General features: G+C 32.6%; 1 protein-coding gene across 1 annotated transcript; it reads right to left on the reverse strand.

The window, feature by feature from the left end:
- Positions 1 to 4405: 4405 nt before the first annotated feature.
- On the reverse strand, positions 4406 to 11575 carry LOC148626478 (uncharacterized). Its single transcript, XM_088571232.1, has 5 exons — positions 11484 to 11575; positions 8323 to 8556; positions 7564 to 7797; positions 6517 to 6744; positions 4406 to 5564 (listed from the first exon to the last, which is right to left on the reverse strand). The coding sequence occupies exons 1-5, from the start codon at positions 11545 to 11547 to the stop codon at positions 4486 to 4488; spliced, it is 1839 nt and encodes a 612-aa protein (XP_088427358.1). The 5' UTR covers positions 11548 to 11575; the 3' UTR covers positions 4406 to 4485.
- Positions 11576 to 12617: the final 1042 nt, after the last annotated feature.

Here is a 12617-nt window from a genome sequence, read left to right on the forward strand (position 1 = left end):
CATGTATTCTGTACATTCACACAGGTATATAGCTTATAAAAAGATATTCCTAAGCAGTGAATATCCATGTGGATATCATTTTATTGAAATATATCTTTTGAAGATTTAAAATACAATAGAATAATAAATGTCCCAGGTATTGACCAGTTTGGAAGAACTTTAATATTCTTCTTCTTGTATTCAGGTTTGAATTTGTGCAAATACATTTTAAAAATACACTTATTAAAATCCTCAAACCACAGGGTAGGTTGCAGCTGGCCCCAAAACAGTATGATATACAGGTACAGTCTAGTATTTGCCTCTGTATGCTCTGTATACTTCAGCAATATGATGTAAACTAAAGGTAAAACGAAGCAAGAGATAAAGAAGCCAGAAATTCATGACTTGGAGCAGGTGCAATTAAATGTAGCGGAATTAAAGTGCTTTGGCGTGATCATAACCCTCCCTTTTCAAAACTTGCCAGGATGGAAAAATATTACACAATTAAACATACCTAAAATCAGTTCAAAAAGGTCTGAGCCCTTTGCTAAAATTAAAAAAAAGAAACTGATTATACGTTACACAAATGCACAAGCAAAAACCTAATTACAGTTAATTGACATGCCAGCTCCAAACCAGTTTAAACCTACAAAATGTTATGTCCTCAGTATGTAATATCAATCCCAACTCTTACCATGCGGGTTTAATAAATACGGAATGTCATGAGCCAATAGAATAAGGACGTAACCGATGTCATTAAAAAAACTGATAAATATAGTGTGTTTCTATCTTAAATACCTACGAACCAATCAATGCTAATACCAACAATGCACGTTTTAACAAATTGACAACACAATCATAACTATATCTTTACAAATGAGCCTATTCATCGGTTTCGTCGTCTTATAAGGTGAGTTTTGAACTTTCCGGGCTTTATGACGAATATAAATCGAATGAATTGTGTTGGTCGAAAACTTTAATGTAGTACATGTAATTTCTCGGTTATGTAACAATTTCCGGAGTTAAAATCAGGAACATTGTTACAATTTAGAACTGATCTAACCTAAAAGAAAGAACATCGTTTAAGTAGATCCCTAAACTCGGTTTCCGCTATAAAGATGACGTATGATCGTTAAATGATCCTAGTTTCGGGGATTGTATACATATCGCATCTACCCCAAAGAACTTCAGACACTGGAAAGCCAGTCTTATATCTTGACCTACATTTGACCTATACTTAGAGATCAATAGCAAAGGAAAAGGAAATGGAGTTTGCATGCCACAGTCTGCCCTAACTACGCGGGTTTTTTTTTGTATTGCGCTAGACTTCTTACATTTAGGCGTATGGAACAGGGTAATGTTGCTACATGATTGAAGTCATCACTACAGAAATTTTATGGTTGTCATCATGAACTCGTGGATCGTTACAGTGTATCCATCTGCACCATGAAAACAGATTTATTAAACGTGTTATAGTTGTCATTTTCTCTTACGGCAACCATGAATTTGCCTTTGTAGTAGAAACTCGCCGGTTGTTCTAGAAAAGCAGAGGACGCTTAGCCTACCGGAGCACCTTGTCCATGCTCCTACATTTTAGTGGAGTCCGAGTTACTCATTTACTTTTGCTATTTTGTGTGTATTATTTTGGTTATTTTATGTTTTTTTTGTTGTGTTTTTCTGTTTTCCGTTTCTGGTCTTAATCTCTTGGTTATTTTTTTTTTAATTCCGCTAGAATCTTGGTTCTATTGATATCTTACAATAACGAAGGAAATAAACCAATTGTGAAATTTACCTCTGCATCGCTGAGAAAAATAACAAAAAAATGTTCAATTAAGTTTATGAAGATCCATAAAACAACAGGATAGGAATAAACAGCGAGTTCGAGATAACTCTATTTAAAAATCCGTGAATATATTCTACATGCACAGTAGACAGAATTATCTGACCCGCATTATATCACATATTAAATGTTATAGTATTACGAAATGAGTGATACATAGTGCTTGGTAGAGATTCCTGATTCCGAATCATCTTCCAAAATTACCGACGAAGATGTTGTCAAAATTCATTAATTGTTACTCGATAACATATTTGTCCAGTGTGGTGGACGAATTTTTCAACAAACGGTCAGCAACCCGATGTAAAAAAATGTAATACGGTACTCGCTGACCTACTTATTCCTTCACCCTTATGTGCTAACTTTACACCTGGTCTGATCCAAAAGAAGGAACATCGTTTTGCCGGAACCTTTGATCCAAGGTTTTGCTATATAGAAGACGTATTATTAAACAATCCCACTTTCGGGAGTTTTATACATAGCAGCTACCGCCTAAGAACGCATGATAAAGGACAATACAGACACTATGAAGCCAGCCTCATATCTTGACATACACTTAGAGGCCGATGGTAAATAACAACAATAAACGACAAACGCCATGACTTCTCATTTTGTATTGTCAACTTTCCTGTCAAAAGTTGCGACATCCCTTTAGCACCACCGTATGGAGATTTCATATCACAACTCATTCGTTATTTTAGGAATTGCTGTTACTACTTTTTGTTACCTGTTCGACTTTTTCCTAATAGGCATCTGAAACATGATTATCTTGATACAATGTTGAATTTACCACTACAGAAGTTCCATGGTCGTTACGGTGTATCCGTCTGCTGCATGAGAACCGATTTGTTCAATGTGTCATAGATTCCCTTTACTCTTTCGTCTAGGAATATTATATTTAGCACTCAATACCATCGATATTTTTTCAATTCTATTTGGTTTTTTTTTAATAAAACGAAACGACCATTATTGAAATATCATTTTATATATTTATATGTATATCTTGGTTAGAGTACTACACTTACTTTAAGTGTGACTTAAATTGAATGACAAATTAATTAAATTACTCATCTAACCTCTTTTTTGATAAACTTATTAAAAACACATTGGCAAGGGTTATAACGACGACGCAGATGCATAAAGAAAGTAAAGGATGAAGTATAATATGTCTAAAATTCCAGTTTTTCATGTAATGATTATATTTGATGTAAATGGTAAATTTGAAAAATATTTAAAATCCAACAGTTATTCAATAATTTATCCATTTCGGTTCTTTACTATTTAAATCAGATGTCTTCCTCACTATTTGTAGCTATTTCCAGAAAGAAAAAACTCAACAAATCCATCTTTTTCAACATCCATTTTCCCCTTCCAATATCACATAACTTTTTTGAACACATACCTAACTATTCCTTACTATAGAACAAAAAACATTTTTCCGATAACTTGGCTTCATAAGTACGGACAAAGTGAGGTAACAAATCATAGTCACTTATTATGATCCAATCGAAATCCTGACATTCTATCAATGGATGTTAAACTTCAGTGTCAGAGAATTTTCGTATACGGAGTAACTGATATTATAAGACGCAACAAGTGTATCAGCGTTTAACCTACATCCTAAAAATAAGTTCAAGTCACTATAAGATTTCAACAGGTGTTAACACGCCGTTAAACGAGCAAAAAAGGACCAGACAACAAGGGTAAAACATGCCCGAGTTTTTGTCATATATTTGTATATGGCGGCTGTCATTTCCGAATTTGACATTGACAGAACAATGAATCATGCGTCTGAATGTTTTAAATGGATTTTTACTAAATGTCTTATGTCATAATTTACAACACTTACTGTAGGCTAATTGGTGTGAATGAGATAAAGGTGCGAAATTATTTTATGCAAAATGATGTTTTTTGTCCAAAGAGAAACTAACCAGATGGCTCGTTACATGTCGCATACAAAATGTATTTATGTTATGGAGAGATGTTCCTAGTGTCTAAGTTCCATGTCGTGGTCAGTGTGTTATATGATTGCCATTTTGTATTTGTTCATTTCTCGCGAAGGAGTATCCGTAAAAGAAAACAATACAAGGGTAGCAATATTAACCTGCAGAACGGTGTAAAGCTTCAATAGGTGTTACGTACGAGAATCATATCATGTAATTATTAGATCCAAGTCCAATCAATAATGAATAAAAATATGATGATATTTAATATATATTTGTAGTAGTTGTTTTTCCTTACGTTTCCAGTGGCTTCAACAATAGCAGTGGTACAAATAGTTGCCGAATAATACGAAAATTAATTGGAAAGATTGAAAAATCAAAATATGATCACGAGTGCCAAAGAAACCCTAGATTTAACGAGTGTACGGAAATGCGTTAGGGGATATTCACAATAACCAATTAATTATTCTATTTATATAGATTTTCTCCAGTATTTGTTGCTATTTTCAACATAAATTGTAAATTCTGGGACGATGGATTGACGTTTTGTGACGTTTGGCAAGAAAAAGTCCTAGAGTTATATAAGCAGTGAAAAACATTCCTTTGTTTTTTCTCTCTCCATGTATCATCAGCTTTTGAGCCGCTTAGCAGAAAAAATAAGATAAATTCAGTGCTTACTTTTAAAGTTGTTACATTTTATTAAGTGTGTAATGTGTCTTTGGTTTTTTAATTTCCACAACTGCAGTAACGGAGGAAACAATAACGATGACAGTCGGAAAGAACTATCAAAAATGCACATCCGATTAGAAATGCAATGCCTATCGTCCCTATAGTTCGAGAAGATTTCCTATTGTCTTTAACAGAAATATGCCTTCGTATGAATTTAGAAGTGCCCCTTTTATCTATTGACAAATTTTCCCTGAGTTTATTAGCCATATTTTCCAGTGTTTCAGGAGAAATGTGTGAACAAGGACAGGAACATACTGCCAACACCTCCTCTGTTACAACGTCTGTTGAAAACGATGTTGTCTCTGTAACCACTTCCGTTGATAATGTCGTCTCTATTTTAGGCAGATGTGTTGATGCAGTAGTTGTTTCCTTCACTGAAGGCTCTTCCGTAAATGTAGATTCAGTTTTTGATGAAGATACTTCTATTGATTCTTCAGATGTCATTCCTGGCGATGAAAATTCCGATGATGCAGATGTTGTTAACCTTGATATCCATTCCGTTGATGCGGATGTAGTTACTGTTGATGACAACTCCGTTGATACGGATGTAGTCACTGTCGATGGCAAATTCGTTGATGCAGATGTCGTCAATTGTGATGGATATTCCGTTGATGCATGTGTCATTTCTGTTGCAGGGACTTCCGTTAATGACTTTATCATCTCTGGTGTAGTTTGTGTTTTTGATGCAGTAGTTTTCTCTGTTGAAATCATTTCTGTTAATAAAGATGTAGGCTTCACCGTTGATAAAAATTTCATTTTTGTTGTAAGCACTTTTGATGAGAAAGATGTCATTTCTATTAATGTTGTTGATCCAGATGTCATTGTAGTAGGCAGTTCCGTTGATGAAGTTGTCATCTCAACTTGAGTAAACTGTGTTGTTACATAAGTTTTCTTCTCTGTTGATAAAGATGTCTTCTCAGTTGAAGGTTCTTCCGTTGATGAAGATGTCATTCTTGTTGATGCAAATTCCTCACATGTTGTAAACACTTCCGTTGTTGTAGAGGTCATTCCAGTCGAGAGAACGCCTGTAGTTGCTGTTGAAATATGCGTTGCTACAGGTGTCGTTGTTGTAAAAACTAATACAAGCCAAAAAAATCAACGAATAATAACAAAGAAAATATGTTTCAAATACATCCATCTAAATTACTTCATTACCGTTTCCAAAATGTAAATTCATTTTTGAGAAAAAAGCAGTAATAGCAAAATAAGTGTTATGATTGTAGCGGTAACTTCAAGCTGTGAGTCATACATGATGTTTGGCTATGTTTGTATCTAAATTAAAAAAAAAATGAAAAGAAAGCTTATTTATTCATTGTATTACCGCTTACCCTACCGGTGCACCTGGTCCATGCTCCCAGTTTTTAGTGGAGTCCGAGTTGCTCATTTACTTTTGTTACTTTGTATGTATGATTTTAGTTACTTTATGTTCTTTGTTGTGTATGTCTGTTTTCCATGTCTGGTCTTTGTCCCTGGATTACATTCTTTTGATTACCGCTATAACCTTGGTTCCCTTGAATACTCATTAAAATAATGAGCAATGTTTCTTCAAGTTAGCAACGAACATAAAAAAAAAACGAAACATACAAACGAAAACTTTACAAAACCAAATAAAAAGAAAAAGCCAAAAAAAGGAAACACAATAGAATAAGTCAACATTGCCTCGATTGTTTTTTTTATTATTATGATTAAAAAGTCTTATTATGTTTTGTTGATCACTAATCAAATTATATACAGAAATGTTTTTTTTACATCAGAAAAACAATTTATAATAAGAGTTAAAGTAGGTAGGGCATTTTGACAAGGCATTGTCTTGAACACCAAACATAGAGTGGACAACTTTGCACAACAAAATAGGTGTACTTAACGGGCAACACATAATTTAACAAACAATACAAACAAGACATAAAAACTAAAACGCAATAATACATACGAAACAACGGAGAGCACAAACAAGTGAAAAGTGTGGTTACACAATAGATCTAAAAGTCCACTGTTTCGCTTTTAACGTTTTACATGTATACTCCTTACCACAGATTGGGATGTCACATAATTCCCATCTAATGTTCCTATCCGTTGTATAACACCACGGTCCCTCCGAATAAGCATCAGGGTTACGACAGTAATTTTCCTGGTCCGCTAACTGAGGATGAGCAGATTGATGAGGTGAATTACGGTCCCATCTTTGACACACAATACCTGATATTGTTACACTTGTATATCCACTGTACCCAAAGCCAATCATATCCATTTTACACTCTGTGAACAAATTATTGACACAACTACTTGATAGCTTGCTAGTACATGTAAAGCCTGAATTTCACTTATTTAATGCTAAACAGACAATCATCACTTTTTTTCGTCACGGATAATTTTCTCACGTATTTTCGGAAAATTCGAAGTGTTTTATTGCAAAATTTAAAACGTACAACATAGTTTTCTTTGTAACTATTATGAAACTATTGAAGTCGTTATTCCTCCACATCAACGGCAATTTGATCGTGAATTCACAAATTTTAAATCCCATGCATATTTGGGAAACTTAAAAATAAAATTTCAAACAATAAGATATTTTATACCTAACCATACCTGAACTTATGCAGTTTCGTGACTATGTTATTTCAATATGTGCACCTTTCAGCAAGTCATACAGGTGATGGCACAATTTTTATATTTTATTTCTGAACCTACTAGTGCAGGGGCTGACATAATCAACTGTACATGACCATCACTATTCAGCTTCACTATTTATTTCATTATATCGTCAAAAAAAAAATCGTGTAGCGTTATAAACAATTGTGCTTTTGATTTTTCATCGGAATAAAAAAAAACCCTCATATATGCAACTACACGTAATCAAGTGAAACAGCTTTAAATAGTAACAAAAAAAAAAAAAAAAAAAAAAAAATCACAGTTGACACTTTTATAACAATTTACATTAATTGTATGTAATGTACTCGTCCGGTTTCGTGATTTATTCAAAATTAGAACTAAAACTTTTGCTTTCCTCCTGGCATCAAAAAAGGTCATTATGTATCTGGAATTATTTATTGGGCGGAGATTTTCTTTGATACTGACCACATACTGGGATATAACAACTTTGCCATCTGACATTTGGATCAGTTGTGTAACACCATGGACCTACTCCCTCATTGTCAGGGTTACGGCAGTAGTTTTCCTGGTCTTCCAAAGAAGTATACGTATGGGAATGGGGAGATTGGCTGTCCCATCGCTGACAAGTTTTGCCAGATTCGGTTATAGTAGCTTGTCCTCTGTAATTATTGCCAAGTGGTGTCATCATGCAATCAATCGCTTAAACAAACAGTATTTTAATTATGTTATTTCATATCATAATATTTAACTTTAAAAACATTGAACTAACTTATTTTAGAATAAAACCAGTCTCAGCGATCATCTATTTTCAGCAATTTCCAGTCATAAAAATGATGACATACCCGGTAATGTTCGTACGAATTCCCTATTATATAGAGTTAACTTGCATATAAAGACCGCATGGTCATGATCATGCTCTGTCTTGCTTTGAAGGCCCCTTAACAAATTCTGATCTGCTTCAGTGACAATATACTATTTAGGAAACACATATGTAAACTAATTGCATGTAAATTGTCACACAATATTCTTCTATTTTGCTTTACTTTACCTTAGAAGGCGTTCTATTAGCAACGTTTCTGAGATATACAAAGATAAAAATCATTGTGTTTTTTGTTGTTTAATAATTAAACTTTATAAACTTCGTAGAAAACTGAAATCTGTAAGTTTGAGGTGGATATTCTCGATTTGTGAACGTTTTCTTAAACACTCATGAATGATACTTACCACACAGTGGGACTTTACAAATCTCCCATCTAACATTTGGATCAGTCGTGTAACACCATAGTCCTACGTCGTCACTGGCAGGGTTACGACAGTAGTTTTCTTGGTCTGCGATGTAAGTATGCACGTGAGTATGCGGAGATTGGCTGTCCCATCGTTGACAGGTTTTACCAGATTGTGTTGTACTAGTATGACCACTGTAGGTATCGCCAAGCGCCGTCGGTGAGCAATCAGCAACTAAAAAAATATTAATTTAAACGTTGAGTCGAAAAGTAATCAAGTTGAAAATAGAATGAATAAACAAATAACTTGTATGACCCGGGAAATTATATCTCTTTTGTTATGCCTTAATGGAAATCTGCAGTATTACATTTTACTCAATTCATATCCCTGAAATACAGGAGCTTTATTACTATATTCTGGATTGTTGCTCCTTTAAATGTGTTTCTAAGTGCGTGATAATTCTATTATTATATACGTTTGTCGCGAATTCTGAGCTCTGGAGAGAAGAAGGTATTTAATTCAGCTTTAACTTTAGAGAATCCATAAAATGCCGTCATTTAATTTTTAATATTTTAAATATTTAAGCCGACATAACGGATCGTTCACCCAAAATTCTTGCAATCGTCCGTCTACGACATCACCATTGGTGTCGGGAGAAGAACGTTAGAAAGGTCACAACGTCGTTTTCATTTATAGAAAATGATACACAACCACGCTACAAACAATCTCGGCCATTTTTTTGTATCACAAGTTTGTACCACATCGTTTATTGTCTGATATCGCAAGTATCTAGCCGTCGAGGAATTAGACAAAACGACAATGTCAATTAGAATCACTCGAAGAGTAATTCTAGATTTCTAAATTTGAGAAATGAAGAGTTAATTTCATTTGTTTTGATAGCTGCGACAACGATAAATAAAAACAATCAGATATTGACAAATAAATTCATGTACATACTGCAAAATTCCGTATTGATGCTCCAAAGATAAAATAGATTATGAAACAACCATATCTTTCACTTTCTTAGACAGATTTTCAGTAAAATATATCCAAAAAAGTACATGCATTAAACCGAACATGAACATGATGTATGAAACAAATAATGAATAATGAAACAATAAAAACTAATACTGTAATCTGTTAAGGATATCCTTAACAGAATATAATAGTGGTGGAGAAGGTATAAAGGGTTTATTTTTAGGGGGGTCTTTAGTATAGGGCAGACATATTTTACGACCTCTAATTCTATTCATTTATTGGTCCGAGCTCCCAGTATGTAGTGGAATCCGAGTTGCTCATTTACTTTTGTTGTGTATGTCTGTTTTCCATGTCTGGTCTTTGTCCCTGGATTACATTCGTTTAATTCCCGCTAGAACCTTGTTTCCCTTGATTACTCCTATCATGACTTTGAAACTTAATGATTTTGCAGTAAACGCTGGTACATGAATGAGTGATGTTTTTATTTCCGCAAATTTCACACGTAAGTATTTTTGCTATTGTTTGTTTTATCATATCATCGAACCTTATGAATTAAATGACTTGGGCATAGAATGTAATTCTTGTTATACTGTAAACACCTTCATTTATATAGTTCAACACCATCATTGACAAAAGTCAAATTTAACATTTATATTAACTGGTATAATTGTTAAATAGTTTGTCACAATTTTCAAATACTCTTTCCTAACTGTTTTCGTAATATATTTTATGAAATCTGACTTTATCTAGATGCTTTATCATATTAAAATCTGACTATTTTTCCGTTCACAAATCATAATTATACAGACTTTTTAATCTTCAGTGGCACATTTTTATACCATATGCTCTCACTCTGATCAGGTATAACAGATACTGTAAACACCTTCATTTATATAGTTCAACACCATCATTGACAAAAGTCAAATTTAACATTTATATTAACTGGTATAATTGTTAAATAGTTTGTCACAATTTTCAAATACTCTTTCCTAACTGTTTTCGTAATATATTTTATGAAATCTGACTTTATCTAGATGCTTTATCATATTAAAATCTGACTATTTTTCCGTTCACAAATCATAATTATACAGACTTTTTAATCTTCAGTGGCACATTTTTATACCATATGCTCTCACTCTGATCAGGTATATTTGTGTTGTACCGTTTTTTACATACAATGTATAGTAACACATATGGAAATAAAAGTTAATTACTGTTTTTTCTTAATATCTCATTAAAGCTGTTAAAGGTATAGACAGAGATTAAACCTCTAGTGATTATGCCTTTTAAGTGAAGTTATAAACAAATGACTAGATAATGTCCTCGAGCAAATTGTTCAACACACTCATTGTGTTGATAGTTTTAAGTACACTTTAAGGTTTTTGTAAGAATCAGGCAAAACGGGAAAATTAAGAAACATGCATGTCAAAACCCAACGGGTCTGAAAATATAATTTCATTCAATTATGCTTTCACTATTTGAAAAGACTATACTTTTTATATCTGAATCACTGGATTTGCTGAAATTTTTTTTCAACAGAATGTTAGAAAAATGAGGTTTTCGACAGAATTATTTGGCCTTGAGATGTTCGTACATTTCAATTAAAAATATGACTTAATTTCCTAAAATGATATGGAAAATCTTTTCCTTGCTTCAAATAGTGCAAAAAATACAATTAAACTTTCAAAATGGTGTTTTTTTCATACCATGTTTCAACAACTGCTGATTCTTACAGAGACTGACACTTAAAAGAATATTTTGGTGACTGTAATTTTTATATAACGCTCTGTTTCATGTATATAAAAGGGGGAATCTTCATGGATATAATGTTGCGATAAAATCAAAATCTGGATAATATATATAACCGTTTTATACGTACAAAAAAATAAATAAATAAACAGAAATTTAAAAATCATCGCTCGGAAAAAGGAATTGCTTTCTTAAAATGTCTATTTGATGGCCGTAAAACAATAACAAAACATTATAAAATGAACTTATTCTTGAACACCATCTAGAATGCATGTTAAAAATATAAGGAATACTGCATTACAAAAAAGATAATTAATTAAGAAATAGAAAGCTCATTTGCTTGCAATCATTACCCGTAGGTTCCAAACATTTTCATTAATGTATTTTCTCTTTCGTCGTTCACTATTCAGCGAAACTAATTAGATAAAGCTTACCACATTCTACTATTCCAAACAGGGTTTTCGACAAGATGACTAAAATGCCAAGTTGGTGTTCCATAAATATTTATACGTTTTACTTATCTTATTTAATTATTTCTTTAAAACGAATCGTTGATATATATATATATATATATATATATATGAGCTAAATTTTATAATGTATATCATGTTGAACGCACTTAAAATGTATTCCATTGTCTCTTATCTTTTACCGAACCAAATATTTACTTTGATAAATGATTTCTTTTCATAATTCTGTTTGGGAAATTTGCTCACAACTGATACAATGAATGATCAATTTTGTCTCTGTTTTAAGTGAAAATTTTGTATGTAAACAAAACCGTTTAACAGTTGCTTTTAAAAGACTAAATGGGAAATATACAATCAATTGATACTTGTTATAGGTGAAAAAAAAGGCAAAAAAAAAAATACAAAACGTACTTCAGACATTTTCATTTACTTTATCGGTGCTTTGAAATATCTGCTTAAAATAAAATGTCAATAATGGGATAAACAAAATAATAGTACATATACTTGAATGTGAAAACAAGAAACAAACTAGATCAACATGCACAATGTAACAAATATTATAACACATTTACATAAAAAAAGAGAAGGAAAGACGGAATTGTAACAAAATTAGAAATAAAATAAAAATAAATTAATGAATAAAAACAAAGAACAAAAAATCGAAATAACAAATAAAAAAAAACAAAATAAAAACAAAAACAAAAACAGGAGATAAAACAAACTTATATATATATATAAACTAGCAATGTGAACTCTTCGCAAATCCGTGAGTGATATCAGGTTCTTTGGGAAGGTAGACATTTGAGGAATTTGTTATAAAACAAATGAAAAAAAGCGCGATATCGACGTGGTTTCATGGGCGACATCACTACCTCCGGGTCAAAACTCGAATTTCAACGTCCAAAGTAATTCTTCCCATGTAATAAATTGCGCAGTGAATTTTAGTTTCGGTCATTATAATTGTCTTACTGTATCCAAGGACATAACGTGCATATATACTGCTCGAAACAAAATGACAAGGCTGAAAGATTTAGTTCCCTGTTCATTAATATTATATGAAACGATGAAACACATTTTTGAATGCGGCTGATTCTTTTC

The sequence above is a fragment of the Perna viridis genome, chromosome 2, assembly GCF_037379345.1.
Source record: "Perna viridis isolate PV_CMFRI_1.1 ecotype Kerala chromosome 2, ASM3737934v1, whole genome shotgun sequence".
NCBI classification, from domain to species: Eukaryota; Metazoa; Mollusca; class Bivalvia; order Mytilida; family Mytilidae; genus Perna; species Perna viridis.